Raw genomic sequence first — 20094 nt, 5'->3', positions numbered from 1 at the left:
TTTGGCGCTGACAGCTCATTTATTCACAAGTCAAAAATCTTTAGTGGTATTCCAGCAATCCTAACTTGACAGGCAAAGCTTTTGTATTAAGCAATACCTAACAGTGACTCCTGCAATTTAAAGAAAAGTAAGTATTCTAAGTTCCCCTGTATTGTTGAAGTAAAGTCTTAATTAAATCTACTTTGTATCTTCCTTTAGCATTTAAAAGCCTATGTAAAGCAACTGCCTGGCCAATGATTGGAGCTTGAAAAAAACTACTATGCCAGGTCTCCACCCCAGACTAATTAGGTCAGTATCTCTGGGGGTGCTATTCAAGCAACAATTATCTTTTATGTTCCTAAGCTCATCACATGAGTTAATGTACTGCCACAGTTGAAAATCACTACAAAAGTTATCTGAATAACTTCCTGTACACTCTCTTTCAAGATGGGTGTTATACATAGGAACAACTGGAAAACAAGAAACTTGAGTTTTAAAACAAGAAATATGGCAATAGGAGGGTATGCATAACTAGAAGGGAACTGTCAAGAGGCCAGGCCAATCAAGTGTTACATTATAAAATGTCCATAACCTCAAGAAAGTAACTATAAAAACAAAGCAAAATGCTTTTGCAGTCACATTTATACTTGGTTTTCAATAAACCACAGAAATTAAGTTGGAGAAAAATAGGATACAACTTATAATTAGTGATTATGCTTAAAGAACATTTATAGGGAAATGAATGAAATGTTCCTAGCAATTGATGCTGCTGAAAGGCAGAATTTGCAATTTTTTATATTTTCCAAAAATTGCCTAAAGTGCACACACTGTGTCAGAAGGGGAAGACAAACTTTCTTTTTCCCTAGTGATGTATGTTTATACTTCTTTGCACCAACCCAGGACTGGCTGGGCATTCATTCCCAAGATGTCACTGCTTCTGCGAAGAAGCATGGCTGTAATCTACCAAAAGTGGGCTATGAAATGTGGAATGAAAAATCAGCTGTTCTCACTTCCTACTACAAAACAGTTAACTCTATCTCACTAAGCAAGAGACTATCTGCCATCAGAATGCAAGTCCCAGTCAGTGATTAGCTATTAATGCTTAACAGGATATAAATGCACAAACCATCACAATCTGTTGAAATTTTTTGTATTGGAAAAGGAAAAGGACACTTCACATTTTTAAACAGTTTATTCACGAATAGTTTAATTTCCCTTTAAAGCTAGAAAATAAAGATAATTTATTTACCTTCTGATCTTTGTCTTTCCAAATGGTAAGCATTGATCCTTCCCACTAATAAAGGTGAAATGTTAAAAATCTGTGAATGGGAATATGCAAAGCTCTAGGAAAACTATTAATTGAATGTCTTTAAAGTGGCAGAAGATCACAAGTGGGGAATACACCCTCAAGAACTATATTTTTACCTTACTGTTAAAACTTGTTTTCAAAGTGGTATCACCTGAAAGATTACAGTTCAAAAGTAATTCCCATACCAGATAATATCAACTTTAGGTGAACATCTGAGCTAAATATTTAAGAGTATTATTTTTCTTGGCTGGGTGTGGCAGCTCACGCCTGTAATCCCAGCACTTTGGGAGGCCGAGGCAGGCAGAATTCAGGAGTTTGAGCCCAGCCTGGCCAATATGGTGAAACACCTGTCTCTACTAGAAATACAAAAATTAGCCGGGCTTGGTGGTTTACATCTGTAATCCCAGCTACTCAGGAGGCTGAGCCATGAGAATCACTCGAACCCAGGAGACAGAAGCTGCAGTGAGGTGAGATCACACCACTGCACTCCAGCCTGGGCAACAAAGCAAGACTCTGTCTCAAAAAAAAAAAAAAAAAAAAAAGAAAAAGAAAGAAAGAAAGACAAGAGAAAATTACTTTTCTTTGATCGGAATTTCTGAATTTCATACATTTTTCTTCCAAGTGTCATTTTTTTTTAAGGGAACATACCACACACTCAGAACATAACTTCTTAGTATCTTGTAAATACAAGAATGAGGGAAGTTAAGGTACATTAGTTATAGAACAAAGGAAGCTAGTGCATTCAGTGTCACATATGAACTTAAGGCCTTAGTTACTTGACTGTAATTTCAGTATTATCAACAGTGTATTTCCCTCATGCTTACATATACAAGTAAGCAGGGAGATAAAGCAAAAACTTCTAAACATGTAAGGAATGAAGACAATTTAATCTCTATATTATCATATTATCAGTCAACTAATACAGTTTCAAACTATAACTGTTGGTAGTAAAATAATCTGATCACATTTCATACAGCAATAAAAATAACAGAAACAGTCTCATCTATACAATCAAAGCATCTCCTGATATGAACAACAGTTAAGCCCACATACATTTTAAAGATGCTACCCAGACTACAATCTATCTCAAAAGCAACCATGGCATAATGCATTTTATAAAATGCCTACCTAAAAATACATTGTATTTTGTAATGTTATTTATTACCAATGTGGGAAGCATGTCTAGCCTAAACACTATAACCAAACTATTCAACAGTAAGCCGGCAGTAGTCTTACAATAGGAAATGTCACATATACTTGTTATTACAAATAGCATTTTATGTTCATTATTTCAGCCATCTCCCAAACTAAGACAATTTTCAAGTTATCAGAAAAGACACTGAGCTAGAGTCAACAGAACAGATTTCTAGTTCCAGCTCTGCCTCTACCTACCTGTGAGACATGGGGAAAGTTCTCTTAACCTTCGTAAGGCCTCAGATTTCTCAACTATAAAACAAAGGGACTGAACAAAATGAATTCTAAGGAGCATTCCCATAAAACGGAATTTGGCTAAATTTTCAAGAACTTCATTTCTTAAAAAAAAAGATCGCTATGAGATACCAAACTTGATTATTTATCACCAATAATATTGATTACATAAGAGCTTTAAGCCAAGGAATTACTGATTCTCCATTTATGGGGTGAAAATATAAGACTCCTTTTAGCATGCTTTTCCAGTTACCGGAAAAGGGGAGGGGGAGATTTTCACAAAAACAGTAAAGCATATAGCAATGGAAATATGACCTGCAGCATAGCATGCTAGTAATGGATAGACATTACTTGTGTTTCTTTTTAGCAACTTGCACACAAGCAAGAGGTTTTATAAAAGATACCACAGCACACAATAACACAATGTATGTATCATCTGACAAATTCAAAACACCGTTGAAATGAAAAGGCAACCAAAATACTTCAGAATACTTCACTCTTCTATAAAATGTGTACACAGATCTGGGCCTAAAATACTTCACCACATCCAGTTCTAAAATCCAATTTCCTTTTCAGGTAGAGCGCATCTTTTAAAAAAATAACACCTATGTTTAAGAATAAAAAATCACTTGTACTAGATCGTATGTAGCTAAAAACTGGATCTATTTTCTGATTCCAACATCTTCTATCTTAGTAAGAATAAATGAAGACACAGGACAAACCTAAGTGCAGGAAATATCAGACCCTGTAACACATACTTATACTGAAAATGTGTTTCACATGGTTTAACATTTGCAAAGGACAAAATCATTTTTCATAAAGAAAATTCCACAGGCTTGCTCAGTATTACCAAACTTCCATAATGAACATTATTTTGAGTGCCAAATTGGGCAGGAAAAAACACCTACTTTTAACTATTATGAAATACTATGAAAAGTAGTAAGACTTACTAGGCTGGTTAAAAAGTACTTTAAAACCAAGGAGAGTTAAATCTTCCTTGAGAACATACTCTCAGAACTTAAGAATGGGGTAAAAATCAGATGGAGCACAGCCATGCTGTACACGTCAACTCACTGAAATCACGTAACTTCTATTCTCATGGACCTTATTTTCCGTTATCTTGAAAACAAACTGGTTATAATCTCCCAAAATACCAGCAGTACCTCAAAATTTAATCAACTCCTTTCCTGAACAGAATTAGGACTTTCAATTAAAAACACTGTAATATCCGAGAGGGTTTCAATGCAAGACAAACCTTTGCATCATAATTTCAAGTGACCATATATAGTGGACTCCCCTCTAATAACACGACAGACACAGACAAGCTATCGAGCAAGAATCTGTTAACAGTTTTATTTTTTTTTTATGTTAAATACCATGGGACAGGATTGTAAGGATGAAAAACTCAGTCAACAACTGCCTCACAAGGGATAAGAAAAATTCTGCCATGATATTAGCAAAGGTAAAGGAGGAAAAATTTACACTGTAAGAGGCACCATTTCCCCAAGGAATACCTCTTGGCATTTCCTGAATGAGTGGGATTAGCAATCTAAATAAATCATATTTCAAGAGGTAACAGCAACAGATAAAATTTAAAGGGATTATTAAAATAACATTTACAAGACTCTGAACAATTCTTGAACTCTTATTAAAACCACAAAGAAAGAACAATTCTTTATTTATGAATTTCATAAAGGACTGAATGTGCAACTGACATCTGCTAGTGATGATCTGGTACTATACAATTTGTCCAGGAGCCGAACAGTTTGTTTTTATTGGGTTTTCTAACCGTGAGAGATCATTAAAGGCAAAGCCTATATGACGCTGTACACACAAAAAAATGGTCACCGCGGGCCGTACTACCAGTGAAATGGTAGGTAAACAAATCTTTTTCTGGTCAAGAGAAAAAAAAAAGAAATAGCACTCTGCATGCTTCACTCTACAAGATGAATTTCCCTAGAAAGAATCCAATGAAAATGGCTGCAATTACAACAAGAAGTGAAGGAAGAGGACTGGTGACATTATCTCTGAAGGATGCAGTTGAGGTTGATCCAGGTTTATCCGAATGTGCTACCTTTCTGAGCCTTAAACCTTCATCCTAGGAAAAAAACAAACACACAAAAGAGGTTTTTAAAAACAAGCATACTAATGAGACTACTGGAGCTAAAAATCTATAGGGACGGAAAGTAGATTAGTGGTTGCCTATGGCTGGGGACAGAAACAGGGATTAACTGCTAACCACATAAGGAAACTTTCCGGGGGTGATGGACATTCTAAAACTGAACTACAGTGACAGTTATAAAGTTCTGTATTTCAGTGAATTGTACACTCACAGTGGGTGTCTCCATGGGATATAAATTACACCTCAATAACACTGATTTTTTAAAACTGGAGCTGAGAAATGTCTTCCTAAAAAATAAAAGTCAGATATGGCTATATTTACCTTTTATTTTAATCCCACTAAAAACATAATTAAAGAAGAGTACTTCCAAGGCGGCCCATGGTATTTAAAATCAGTTACATCTGTCCTAGCCCGGTCACAAACTACCGGACCCGCAGTCTGCCAGTTGGGTTGACTGACCCACTGCAACTAAGGAACCGAAACAGCAGAGCCACAAGAGGGTGTTCTTGCCAAAAACACAGATACGGTTATCCCAGAATTTGGGGGGAAGGAAACGGTTTAGCGTGAAATTTAAGTCACAGTGTTTTCACAAGCTCAAAGCAAAGCAGAGGGCTGTGTGTAAAGGGATAGCACCAGGTCTGGACTGCAAAGCAGAGAAAGAATACTGTTTCTTCAGGAACTACAAATTTAGATGAGAAATGTATGTAGGAAACCCTTATCTGAAGCTCTGCACCTGGAATGGCAACTGAGGGTGCTTCTCTGTGTCAAAACGACAGATCCTCCAGTCAAGAGTGGGCTGCTTCATCCTTGCTGATATGGCTTCACACGGCACTATGTCCTTAGAGGACAAGGTTTCTCAGAAGAAAGCAGAAGTCACTCCAAGCAGGAGGTTGTTACGACACTGTGTGCAATGTGAACCTTGGGAAAAATACTACTACCTGTTAACTATGCAGTTGTCTTTATCTGTGTCTGTTACCTCCCATGATTGTTTTATTGTGCTTATAAATAAACACTAACTAAAAGAGTACACCTAATGGCACAGTTTTATTTGCATTACTGGATTTTCTGGAGTTGGGTTTTTTTGGTCTCATGCTAATTAGTTCTATATAAAAACAGTAGTAATTCTCGGTTTCAGCTACACATCACAAACATCTACAGAACTTTTGATACTCCTGTGATTCTGATTCATTAGGTCTTGGGAAGGCCTGGTAAACTGTAACTTTTTAAAGCTCACTAGGTGATTCACATGCAGTGTGAATTAAGAACCACAGGGCTAGGGGAATTAAAACGGATAGTGAACAGACAGGAGCAAGAAAGTTAACATGGCAAAAAATTATGATGGGCCTGTGTATAAAATGCTAAAGGGTCTGAAATTCTGTAAGCCAGTGGGTCTCCAAGGTTATTATTTTTTTTGTTTTTTTGAGATTTGCTCTTATTGCCCAGGCTGGAGTGCAACAGTGTGATCTCGCTCACTGCAACCTCTGCCTCCCAGGTTCAAGTGATTCTCCTGCCTCAGCCTCCCAAGTAGCTGGGATTGCAGGCACCCGCCACCACACCCAGATAATTTTTGTATTTTTCATAGAGACAGGGGTTTCACCACGTTGGCCAGGCTGGTTTCGAACTCCTGACCTCAGGTGATCCACACACCTCGGCCTCCCAAAGTGCTAGGATTACAGGTGTGAGCCACCGTGCCCAGCACAGCTTTTTTGTTTTACTTTTCCAACAGCAGAATCATCGCTCAAATAAAATCTCATACAGAACATTAGCATACAAAGAGCAGAAACCAGGAATAAAGTCTCTCTCACTTCCCTGGTTCATTCTTCCTATTTTCCAGACCTGCCCCACCTGTCACTCCTACTGTTTACACTCTCCCCTCCATGCCAGAGGTAAACAGTGGCTTTTGAAAGAAATCTATTGAGCACCCTAAGGAGCACATCTTTATCAAAGAACAGAACTATGGAAGTCATGGCAGATCAAGTAAAAGTAACCAACAAAATCCTTTAAAAGATCCATGGTGTGTAGGTGTGAAATAAAGATATTCTTCCCGCTATCCAGACAAGCACTTGGAAGCAGAGGGGTACCCCTCAAGGGGGTACTATGAAGTATCAAACATGAAGAGACACAAAAATTCACTTTAAAAAGCATTTCAGCAAAGGAGTTCACAGATCGACTTAAGATACAGTGTTCAGAGTGCAGTTCCTATATACACCTAACAAAAGGAATAATCAAATAACTCCCATCATTTAGCTTATTTTAGTTACATATATTTTTGTATCATCTACGTTGCTGCAAAGAGCTTCAGACAAAGCCTAAAGAGCAACATATAGGAATTCAGGTCTTGAAACAATTACTTGTCAAAGACAAGTATTATTCATAAATTTCACACATATTCAAATCGGTCCTCCTTCACCATCCATTTATTCAATCAAATATATGAGTACTACACGCATGTACGGTGAATGCAAAGAGAAATGAAACACTGCCCCTGTCCCCAAGGAAATTACTGCCCACTAGAGGGAGAAAGGCCTCTAACAAGTAAGAGCAGTAGAATGCAATCGGCATAGTGGTGGCACAAAGCAGACAGGACAAATCGATTTTTTTTTCTTTTGGAGAGGGTCCCAGCAAACGCTATACTGAAAAATCAACAAGAATATAGTAGCAAGACATTAATATGTGTATGTGCTGTGTCGGGAGGGACAGGGTTCTGAGCCTTTCCAGTCACAGTGAAGAGCTGATACTAAAGCGAAAGAGGGGTGATAAACAGATGCTTCTCCAGCATACTCCAGCCCAACGCTGCCCCACGCCAATATGTGAGCTTCAAATGTGACCCCATATGTAACGTTAAATTTTCCAATAGTACACTTAAAAAGTAAAAAGAAATGTGTAAAATTCATTTTAATAATATATTCAATTCAACCCAATATACCCAAACTACTATTTCAGTATGTAACCATTAAAAAAAGAAAAATTTACCTTTTTCTGTACTAACTCTTCAACATCAGTATTTTACACTCAACAGCACAGCTCAATTTGAACAAATCCCATTTCAAGCGCTCAACAGTCCTAGGTGACTAATGGCTATGATGTGGGACAACACAATCCTAGTTCAGTGTGACTGGGGCACAAAATGGGAAGGACAGGAGAAACAAGAGCTGAAGCTGGCAATGCTGCAGGCCAGATCACAAATGATTAGAATGTGTGCTAAGGTAAGGAACTTGTGGCAATGAGAAACCATAGGACGACTTTTAAGAGAGGAGTAGGGTGGGGAGCAAAGGTCAGGACATAATCAAATTGGGGAAAACAAGAAAGAACTGACCAAGGATAAATTTAAAAACTAATTGCTAAAATGGCCTAATAACACTCACATGTCCTATACCTTCATTTAAATCAACTTATTTTCAACCAACAGAACTTACTCTCAGGTGTCGATTTTCTTCTGACAGCTTCATCATTTCTCCCTGAAGTCTTTTACACTCTTCCATTAGTTTCCTTGTTTCAGTATCATTAAGTGAAACACTGTGTGGTTTTGGCATAGGTCCATCTTGTTTAGATGCATTCAGTGGAACGGTTTTGCTAGGTTCCATGTCATTCTGTATTACAAAGATATTGAGAGTTTTTTTACCAAATCTTCTTACAGGTTTTAAACAAACAAAAACATAAATTCTACATCTTTGTTTATGAAAAACTCTTTAAAAGGCCTAAATCAGTACATGTCAGCAGTCAGATTAGTCTAAATAACGAGCCCACTCCCTCTATTCCCATAACCGCTGGCATGTACGTCTACCATAGCACTTTATTATGTATCTTAATAATTATTGTTCAAGTTCTTTCCTATAACACTTCAAAGGCTGGGAAAGCAAGAGCCATCTCTCTTTGTATTTACCCCTAAAACCAGCACTTTGGTCAAGAGTAGTTATTCAATCCAAGTATGCTGAATGACTGACGTCAACAAAATCCAAATACGAAGGTCATTTTCCATGCTCTGGTTCTGCAATTCAAATAAGGTTCTGGGGCGTAGGGGGATATTATTGCAATCATTCCAATAAAATTAGAAACTACCTAAGAAAAAACATGCCAAAAAAGCTAACTTCTATTATCATCTTAGTAATGCTGTTTGCTTTAATCCACGTGATTCAACATCACAGTAAAAATTAGCATGCTCTGAAGAGTATGAGCCCCAAAATCTTAATCCTAACCAACACTGAACCATTTGAAGTTAGTGTTGAAGGCCTGGAGATAAATATCTATGACAGCATCTACATATTCTTCAGCCTGTGGTCTAAAGTACCCCAACATCCTTCACTCTAACAGCATTTATGTCACCACACATAGTAGCAGTATTAGAGTAACAAGTTTTTTCATTTTAATTAAATTTTTACTTGCTTTAAAATAATTTTAGATAAAATCTGCTTTTTCAGCTATAAACTGCTAACAAAGACATTTACAAAATCAACTTTATGGCATTCCACAATACTCATTTTATAAGATTTATCAGAGGCTGCACACCTACCACACCATCCCAGCTGCCAAATTTATATTAAGTATAAACAGATTGTTTGCTCAAAGGGCAAAACTTGTTCTTCTTATGAAGGGGATGTGATTTGATTACTATGCCTAAATCCATGTAAAATCTATTTAAAAATGAAAATTTATAATGAGGTTCTAATCAACAACAGTATGTATTTGACCTGTCGGCAGATTCTTCCATTTTTATTCAAGCTTCCCAGTTAAGAAAGGTTTAAATTAAAGAAGCATACTTCAATTCTTTCTCTGAGTTTTTCTCTTGCCAGCTTTTTTGTTCTTCACCCCAATCTCTTCCACCCCAATCTAATAATAGCCACCTCTACTATTAAAACACTGCTTCAGATATATCTTACCCTGCCAATACATTTTCCTATTATTTTCCTTAATAGTAGTTAGAACTCATTTCAAAATGATTTTCAGTGTGGTCAAATTCTATCCTAACACAAATCCAACTTCTGATAATGAAGTTGGCACACTGACTTCCTTTATAAAGGAGGTGGCAATGGCCACCAATATGGCAACAGAAGAACTTCTAGGTTTCGGTTAAGAATTGGGAAAAAGTATCATACCCATACCAGAAAACTGACGAAAAACTTAAAGAGGATGAAGCAGGGTACCATGTCTCATGCCTGTAATCCCAAAACTTTGGGAAGCCGAGATAGGTGGCCTGCTTGAGCCCAGGAATTCAAGAACAGCCTGAGCAACAGAGGGAGACCCTGTCTCTACAAAAAACAATTCTAAAAATTAGCCAGGCATGGTAGTGTGCAACTCTAATCTCAGCTACTCATGAGGCTGAGGTGGCTTGAGCCTAGGAGGTGGAGGCTGCAATGAGACGAGATCCTGCCACTGCACTCCAGCCCAGGTGAGAGTGAGACTCTGTCTCCAAAAGGGGGATAAAAAGACATACATGGGGTCAACACCAAAGAGAAAAAAAACTAAAACAAAGATCATCAAGCTCTTGACAACTAGATTTTTGTTTTTAAATTCTTTACATTGCATAAAATTTTAAATTATGGGGGGAAGGGAAAAACTCATTTCCCATAATCTCATGAAATCAACAAAACTATTATTTACATTACTATTTTTCCACACACATTTTATAAAATTGGGCATACATATTTGCTTATTCATTTATATGCATTTTTAATAATCATTTTAAATGACATATCATTAAATATTCTATTCTATGCCTTGCCAAAATTAAACATTTTACTTTTGTTAAGCATTTGATGGGCAGCTTTCCATTCTTTCCAATTTTAAATAACACATCCATAAGAAGATATTCCATAAAAAGATAACTAGATTGGAATTAGATTTAGATGTTTCTAATTCTAATAGAATTAGACTTGTAATTAGGTTCGAATTTAAGCAAATACAATTAGATTTTTCTTAAAATGTTCTCTTAAAAATGTTATACTCGGCCACGCGCGGTGGCTTACGCCTGTAATCTCAGCACTTTGGAAGGCCAAGGAGGGCGGATCATGGGGTCAGGAGATCGAGACCATCCTGGCTAACATGGTGAAACCCTGTCTCTATAAAAATACAAAAAAATCAGCCGGGCGTGGTGATGGGCGCCTGTAGTTCCAGCTACTCGGGAGGCTGAGGCAGCAGAATGGCGTGAATCCCAGAGGCAGAGCTTGCAATGAGCCGAGATTGCGCCACTGCACTCCAGCCTGGGCAACAGAGCAAGACTCCGTCTCAAGAAAAAAAAAAAAAAGTTATACTACTTTTATAACAAAAAGAATAAATGATAACCAATTTGTGGAGCATAAAGAGACTAGAATGCAAAGAATATAGTGAAGCTGAAACACACTTCAAAAGTGTGCCCAATAAGTTATATCACATACTAGCTAGGCCCCTTACAAACCAGTCAACATACATAATAGGTGCAAGAAAATCTATTTTATTTACATATACATATGCTACATATGTATATGTAATATAGCATATTAATCTTAGTTGGGAGTTAAAAATGGGGAAAGTGTGATGGAAGGGTGGGGTTTGAGTCATGCGTGCAGTGACAATCTGAACAGCCTGATGGAAGAAATTAAGCAGGTGTAACTTTAAGTATATGCTTCCATTCAGGACCTCTAATAGTGAGGTTTGGCTCCAATAAAACAGCTTGTTTCTTTAGAGTTGCTTCAAACTGGTCCAGAAAGAGAAGACTGGTTCTTCTGAGAACCATGAAACAAGCAAACTAGAGGGATTCAACACGCTGTGACTCTTAGTAAATTGATGCATAGTCCCTTACATTTAACACTGCAATTTAGAATAAGCTGGAAAGTCAAGGTGTGTATCAACTAAAATAAAACAATAAACCAACCTTGTCCATTTTTCACTATTTAGCGTATCTGTAGTAATCCTCCATCTATGAGTTCTCCAGTCACGCACTGTATAATGATGTTTTGGTCAACAATGATCCGTACATACGATAGTGTTCCCATACAATTATAATGGCACTGAAAAATTCCTATTATCTAGTGAGGTCTTACAACACATTATTCACATGTTTGTGGTGATGCTGGTGTAAATATACATACTGTACTCCAGTCATATAAAAGTATCACACATGATTTATGTAAAATACAGAATACTTGGTAATAAATGACTATGTTACAGGTTTATGTATTTACTGTGCTATGCTTTTTATCATTTATTTTAGATTGTACTCCTTCTACTTATGAAAACAAAAAGTTAACTCTAAGTCAGACTCCGGCAGGTCCTTCAGGAGGTATTCCAGAAGGCGCTGTTCTCACAGATGATAACACCTCTATGCGTGTTACTGTCCCTGAAGACATTCCGGTGAGACAGGATGTGGAGATGGAAGGCAGTGATACTGATGATTCCGCCCCTGTGTAGGCCTAGGCTGATGTGTGTGCCATGTCTTAGTCTTCACAAAAAAAGTTTTTTAAAAAATCTTATTTAAAAAATTTTTAAAAGCCTATAGAATAAGGACATAAAAAAGATATTTTTATGTATCTATACACTGTGCTTGTGCTTTAGGTTATGTCAAAATTTTTAACTTTAGAGTTTATGAAAATAGTTACACAAAGCTAAGACTATTAAAGAAAAAAATTTTAATAAATGTAGCCTAAGTGTACAGTGTTTATAAAGTCTACAGTGTATAGTAACCTCCTAGGCCTTCCCATTCACTCACCACTCATTCACTGACCCACCCGAAACTGCAGACCCAGTTCTGCAAAATCCATTCACAGTACACAGGTACACTGGTATACAGGTATACAATTTTTTTAATCTCTTATGCCATATTTTTGCTGCGCCTTTTCTGTGTATAGTCACAGGTGTCCAATCTCCCGGTTTCCCTGGGCCTTACTGGAAGAAAAATTGTCTTGGGCCACACATAAAATACACTAACACTAACAATAGCTAATGAGCTATTTAAAAAAAAAAAAAAATCACCAAAAAAAAATCTCATAGTGTTTTAAGAAAATTTATGAATTTGCGATGGGCCGGATTCAAAGCCATCTTGGGCCACATGTGGGTAGCAGGCTGCAGGTTGAAAGAGCTTGCTATAGATACACAAATACTTACCACTGTAGTACAGCCACAGGCTACACAAGTCTGTAGCCTAGGAACAACAGGCAATACCACATATAGGTTTTTTTAAGCACACTCTATGATGTTCATACAACAAATCACCTAACAACGCATTTCTCAATATATATTCCCATCCTTAAGAGATGCATGACTGTACTTCTTTATTCTTTTCTAATGACCATCAGAATTTCAGTTCTAATATTCCAAGTATTTCTACTGGGGTTTAATTAGAAAAAGAGGGAACTAGGAATTGGAAATACAAGAACAAGTTTGCAAAGAAGCCTTGGGAAGAACAAAGGAGAAAAAGGACATAAACGTGGGGCTACAGTCTTACAACTAACATGAGTGATGGATAAAGACGCACATAAAAGGAGTTAAGAGGCTAAAGTCAAGAGTACTGTCATAAACCGTGAGAGGCAGAATTAAGGGTTTAACCTATGAATTAGAGACGGGATTTAAGTAACAAGGTTATCTGAAATTTTCTTCCCACCCTAAACAACAATTTACTGTTTCTCTAGGATCATGATTCCCAGAAGTAAATTCCCAATCACAAAAACAAAAAAGTATTAAACATTTAAACAGTAATTTTTTAAAGCCTTAGTAATGCATATCATATGCAAAACCAAATCAAAGTATAAACAATCTGCTAAAACTGTGGGGTTGACCACGTGTGGTGGCTCACACCTGTAATCCCAGGACTTTGGGAGGCCAAGGCAGGCGGATCACCTGAGGTCAGGAGTTTGAGACCAGCCTGGCCAACATGGTGAAACCCCACCTCCACCAAAAAAACAGAAAAATTATTAGCCAGGCATGGTGGCACATGCCTGTAGTCTCAGCTACTGAGGAGGCTAAGGTGGGAGAATTCAGCCTGGGTGACAGAGTGAGACCCCGTCTCAAAAAAAAAGAGTATGCCCCCCAAATCTCAAAGAAAAAAATTACACTAACTTCGTAAAGTTCACACTTACACTGTCCTGCTCACTACTGAGATTTTAGTAAGTTCAGAAGTTTTTTAGAACAGAGTAGTTTGTGTGCAAGATTTTTAGGTGCTTTGTGGTTTTATTGTAATTTTAGGCATAGTTCAATTCTATCTACTTCATATAACACACGCACAATACCACTTATCTGCTAGATATCTACATTTTTAACTTAATCATTAACACTAGTAGACTCCTAAGTCTGTTAGCTCCCTATAACAAACCTTCTGTTTCTCCTGTTTCAACACACTGAGTTCCCTGGGGTCATCCTTCGTGTGATAACTGGCGGGTGTTGCAACTGTGTTGTTGATGCTGCTCATTGAAGTGACAGTCGGAGCATTCCCTGGTGGAGTTATACCCTGAGATGGCATGGGAAACATATTCTCAGATTCTCACCGAACTCTGATTTCTTCTGCATGATATTGGGAATGACTGACACAGAAACCATTAGGCTCTAAAACATTAACACTTCATAAAAATGCATTAATGCATAAGAAACGATACTAATAAGTAATAGCTATGTTAAAGCAAAAGTAGTTTCTGAACTCCCTTTTTATATTTCCCAAACAAAATTAGTTATAATCTAATGGCATTATGTGCACCTAATAAATGTACATACTTCATTAAAATTTATACCAGCCTTACATTGTTTTAAAATGAATACCATCTAATTCTTTGTGGCTTTTAATGTTTTTTACTAATAATTGTCAATAATCTGAAAAACAAGCACCTTCATGTCTTCTTACCTTTGATAACACTCAATCTGAACAATTTTATAAACCTCTCTTGTACTTAAAAGTCTATCCCCTAATACACTCACGCCCTCACACACATCCCAGGCCAATAAACACACTTAAAGACTCACATAACCATTAACTCCATAGTTCTCTTCCTTTCTTTTCAAATTCCTTTAATAGATAAAAGCAATACTGTATTATACAAACAAGCAGGAAAGGGATTCCTTAATTATACTTACTGATATCCCATTTGTTCTCTGTCTCAACAGAAAATAATGTATATTCAACCATAAAATGTCTTTATAATAAGACCCCTGACATCCCTGTTCTTTACAGCCCCTCAGTCTTCATTAAAACAAACCAGTATTTTTTTCTAGAAAACACATCACCTTCAAATGTCAGATGGAGGACATAAATGAAATGCAATACATTTAAGAAATTCAGAAAATGTCAGTGTTAAGGCCTCGAAAATTTTTTAGAAGTGAACACAAAGAACTGAATAGGTCATAAAACTTCAAAAATAATAAAACCACATCTGATCCTTAAAAAATAACCACTACCACTAATTGGACATTACGTATTTCATAATACAGAGCTGACAATCTGAACAGAGCTAATAATTCAAAGAACCCTATTTTGTACAATAGTCAGCACTTTCGTATCATGTGCCTCCAGCTGTCAACAATACACGGAACATGCTGAATGGCTTTCAGTACTAGCACTGACAATAACTCAACTGAAGACACTAGGGGCCATTAACAAAATGAAATGTATTGGCACACACCTGCTGATCGCGAGGACTAGGGTAACGACACAGCTCAGTGTGCTTAAGGATGGTATTTGCTTATGTTTATTATCCAGGAAAAAAATACTAAGAGTCCTTTTGTTCTAAAATAAAAGGTTTCCTAAGTTTCCTGGGGCACCTTATCTATGATCCAAATCAGAGAGCTATTTCCCAAAAAGTAGCCCACACTTTAGTGATGGTTCAAATAAATGAGAATTGTTTTGTCACAAATAAATGATTTATTTAAACTATAAAAATAAAAATATGAACTCAGTCACTGTGATTCTAAAGTTGGCTCCATTTTTTTACCCTATAAGATGAACACAAAACTTCAATCTTTCCTTACTTACATATTCAGTATCAAGGTCCTAAAAAGTCTAAGGAAATCAACAAAATAACATCATACTTTTTCACTGCATTCCAAACATGTAAACACCCAAGAATGAACAGCATCCGTAAAAAGATCAAAATCCTCAAACAAGTGGGGTATATGTATACAACACACTTGATATGGTTTGGATCTGTGTCCCTGGCAAATCTCATGTCAAATTGTAATCTCCAGTGTTGGAGGTGGGGCCTGGTGGGAAGTGACTGGATCATGGGGGTGGGTCCTTCATGAATGGTTTAGCACCATCCTCGTGGTACTGTTCTCATGATAGAGCTCTCATGAGATCTGGTTGTTAAAAAGAGTGTAGCACCGCCCCTTTGCTCTCTCTTGCTCCTGTTCCTACCATGTGAGGCATCTGCTCCCCCTTGCTCTCCACCATGACTGGAGGTTTCCTGAGGCCTCCTCAGATACAGAAGCCGTCATGTTGCCTGTACGCCTGCAGAACTGTGAGCCAATTAAACCTCTTTTCTTTATAAATTACCCAGTCTCAGGTATTTCTTTACAGCAATGTGAGAACAGACTAATACAGTACTTAAATACCAGTGTACTTCTTTCTGCACAAGGATACAGGAAGAGGGGCTGGGGAAGTGAGGAAGTGGGGTTAAGACACACTAAAAAAAAATCATGAAGTTCAAGACTTGTTACCTGTACAATATCTGAGGAGAGTGCATCAACAATTGTGATAGCTATTGCAGAATCTGTTTTCAACACTAACCAAATTTTTCTAAGTTGACTACCAAAAATGAAATTTTGATCGACTCTTTAAAGTAAATGTGACCCATAAAAATGGTGCTTATCTGAGGTGATATGTTAATCAGCTTGATTGTGGTGATCATTTAATAATGTATGCATATATTGAAACAAAAAATAAAGGTGTAAAGAACCCCTATGAACTTCTCCACTGCTCTAAACACTAAATAAAGCTGAACAAAAAATACAAATGCCATCCAGAGTTCTATGTTAAATCCTAAGCTGTTACCAGCAATGCAGTTAAAAATTAAACTGATTTTGCTTAAGTTAACACACTTTTTACAACATACTAATAAACTAAAAGAATAAAAGATCGAAAGATCTCAAAGAATTATCTGTATCACAATCATAACTGTAAGATAAAAAGTATATTTTCCACTCTATACTTTTAAAAAATACATCACCAAGTTTTCAAAACATTTTTGTTCATCTTGCACATTTAGAAATGTATTTTCTTTGAATAAGGGAGTGTCATATTTCAGCAATTGTGTAAGTCTGGATTCAGCGTCATATAGCATTTTACCAATTCATCTGAAGTAAATTAACAAACTGTGTATCACACTATCCAATAATGTCCTAATTTCCAAAGAGCCAAATTTCATGCTAAACAAAGAAAATGAATATTAACTACTAATTTTATCTACAGATACTAGAAAGAAACTAACATGTCAAAAATATTTTTTTAACCAGTTTTATCAACTTCACCTATAAAGAATATTGACCTAGAAAGAGCAGGATACAATTATCAATAGGGTCTTATTACCACATGAATAAAATATTAAGAAAGAGGTGTTCTGTTATTTACCTTTAGACAGATATAAAAGGTTTTATCCTTAATTGTTAGAAACAAAAACTTCTTATATATTTTGTGCTATCATAAGACTTCAGATTTGGTACCTTAAGATTTCATATTTTCTATTAAAGATGAGATGCAACATTAAATTGATAACTTGAAAGTCACACAATCAATTAACAACCCAGATGGAACTCGGTCTGTGCCAGGTTGCACTGAGTTTAAACACATTTCTCAGTATGTAACATTTCTTGTACAATCTGCAGGTTAGTTAATATTACAAGAGTGAGTTTAGGCAGGAACAGTATTTCCCAAAGTATATTTTTTCAGAACATCGGTATTTCCTAATTAGGTTATTCTAAATAAAAATAAAAATACTGGATTAAAAATATTTCTTTACCATTAAGTTTTCTCAGAGCCTTTAATAGGCAGATACACATGTGATTCCTCTTGGAGACATTTACAGTATTTTTCCAAGCTCACTTGACTACAGAACGCTTCCAACCTAATACACTGGGAAATACTGCCTTATAAAAACACGGTTGTGTTTTAGTCTCTCTTTAACACACACATTAATCAATTAAGGCCACTTCCAGCCTAGATAGTATAGACACAATTTTTGCAAGTTCCAATTACATAAATTTGAAATGGTGATATATTACAATCTTTAAGTCTCATTTTATGTGTAAAACTTGAAATGTAAATTATAAACATTCAAAAACATCCATCAAAAATCATAACGGCAAGGCCAGTGAGCCATGAACGTCATAAGTTATATTTATCTACTGCTATACTGAAACACCACTTCAGCCGGTTCATAGAAGTACCTGCCCATTCTTCTCAGGATCAGTATTGGATTTTGCACATTTTGAATTACCCAACATAATCCAACCATAAAATGCAATCATTATCCCAAGAAATAAAAGGATCCACATCATCCTATATGCTGTTTTATCATTAAAATTTTACCATTTGAAGAAGCACCTTCAAACGAAAAATGGGCCTCCACTCTTATCTTGGTCAAAAAAATGAATAGAGAGTTTGACAAAATTAAAAATCAATTTTGTCACAGGGCCCCGGCCGACTGTAGTCCTGAAATACCATCTCCCACTGAAATGGTCCTGAGCTTCTTTCCAGGTCTGAACCTGGAAAAATCTTGCCACATTAGACAAGAAAATTACCAAAGACTATGAGGATCAAAAAATCTCAAGAACCAATGTGAAAAGTATCCTTACCAGGCAACTTGAGCACCAATAATAATAATTAACTGCCAAGAGTTAAAACTCAAATATGTTTAAATTCATGAGTTTTATCAATATAGAAGCAGGGAGGGAAGAAAGAAAGGATGGAAAGTGGAAGATCAACTGTACATCACGAGGTGGGATGCTTACAAACCAACTCATTTTTCAAAACCTTTAAAGATAAACTTTGGCATTTGTTCTGCCTTTTTAAACTCTACCACTTAATAACCAAATATTACATAAGCACAAGTTTCTCTTTACACAAGTATTGTAACTAGTGTTATGAAGCAGGAATGACAGAGTATCACCATCAGACAATCTTAAATGAATTAACAGACCTAGGCCATACTGTCTCAATCTCAACTTTACTGACATTTTGAGCCAGATTATTCTTTGTTGTGGGGGCTGTTCTGTGCATCACAGGAAGTTGAAAGGCATCTCTGGCCTCTGCCCACTAAACAGGTTACCTGTAGCACCCTTAGCTACCTCTCAGTCATGAAAACCAAAAATGTTTCCAAACACGGTCCCTAGAGGAGCAAATCGATTGCCCCTGGATGAGAACCACTCATTTCAAACTTTCAATCATAGGAAATACCAGGGACAGGGGAAAAAGGCTAAATGGCACCACAAGGATGGAATCAGCAAAATCAAGTCTGTGGGAACGTCTATAGGCAAACATAGTTTAATACTAAAAACATTCAATAATTTGCAAAAAAAAAAAAAAGAGAGAGGAAACAACAAACTAAGAGATTTAAGAAACGTATCATCCAACAGAAGTATTTGGAGTCGGCCAGGTGCGGTGGCTCACACCTGTAATCCCAGCACACTTTGGGAGGCCAAGGCAGGTGGATCACCTGAGGTCAGGATTTTGAGACCAGTCTGGCAAAAGCCTGTCTCTACAAAAAATACAAAAATTAGCCAGGTGTGGTGGCGTGCACCTGTAATCCCAGCTACTGGAGGCTAAGGCAGGAGAACTGCTTGAATCCGTGAGGCACAGGTTGCAGTGCGCCAGGATCGTGCTACTGCACTCCAGCCTGAACAACAGAGCAAGACTCCATCTCAAAGAAAAACAAACAAAAAAAAAGAACAACTATTTGGACTTTATTTTCATCTAATTCAAACAAACTGCAGAAAAAAAAAATTTTTAATGACATCTGTGACAAGTTTTAATGCTGCCTGGATAGCCTGATATTAAGGATATGCTAAATTTTTAAAGGCATAGTAACAGTATTGTCCTTAAAACTCTTTTATCTCTTTTTTTAAAGTACTTTGAAAGATATACATTCAAACAGTTACAGATTAAAGTATACCATGTCTGGGATTTGCCTTAAACAATACCTAAGATGAGAAGTAATAGGATTTATATATAATAAGCTTAACCACAAACTAGTCATTGTTAAAGCTGCTCATAAGTTCACAGAGGTGCATTATACTCCTCCTACCTACTCTTCCAGGTGCTTCAAGTTTTTCAAAATAAATCTTCTTAAAAATTATCTTTAGCAGATAT

At 36.6% G+C, this 20094-nt stretch overlaps 2 protein-coding genes across 4 annotated transcripts in view; both read right to left on the bottom strand.

The window, feature by feature from the left end:
- Positions 1-20094, bottom strand: part of APCDD1 (APC down-regulated 1) — a 579685-nt gene that overhangs the window by 518290 nt on the left and 41301 nt on the right. The window lies entirely within an intron of this gene.
- VAPA (VAMP associated protein A) overlaps positions 4043-20094 on the bottom strand; it is a 41343-nt gene continuing 25291 nt past the window's right edge. For 2 of the 3 annotated variants that reach the window (XM_050767398.1, XM_050767399.1), the window contains 3 exons: positions 14119-14253; positions 8255-8428; positions 4043-4814 (listed from right to left, as the gene is read on the bottom strand). In XM_050767398.1, coding sequence (XP_050623355.1) covers positions 4656-4814; positions 8255-8428; positions 14119-14253 — 468 coding nt within the window. In that variant the 3' untranslated portion in view covers positions 4043-4655. The remainder of the gene's footprint in view (positions 4815-8254; positions 8429-14118; positions 14254-20094) is intronic. The other variant, XM_050767400.1, reaches the window with a different exon arrangement.

Source organism: Macaca thibetana, chromosome 18, assembly GCF_024542745.1.
Source record: "Macaca thibetana thibetana isolate TM-01 chromosome 18, ASM2454274v1, whole genome shotgun sequence".
NCBI lineage: Eukaryota > Metazoa > Chordata > Mammalia > Primates > Cercopithecidae > Macaca > Macaca thibetana.
Note: the sequence above shows the minus strand (reverse complement) of the source record. Positions and strands in the feature narration are given on the sequence as shown.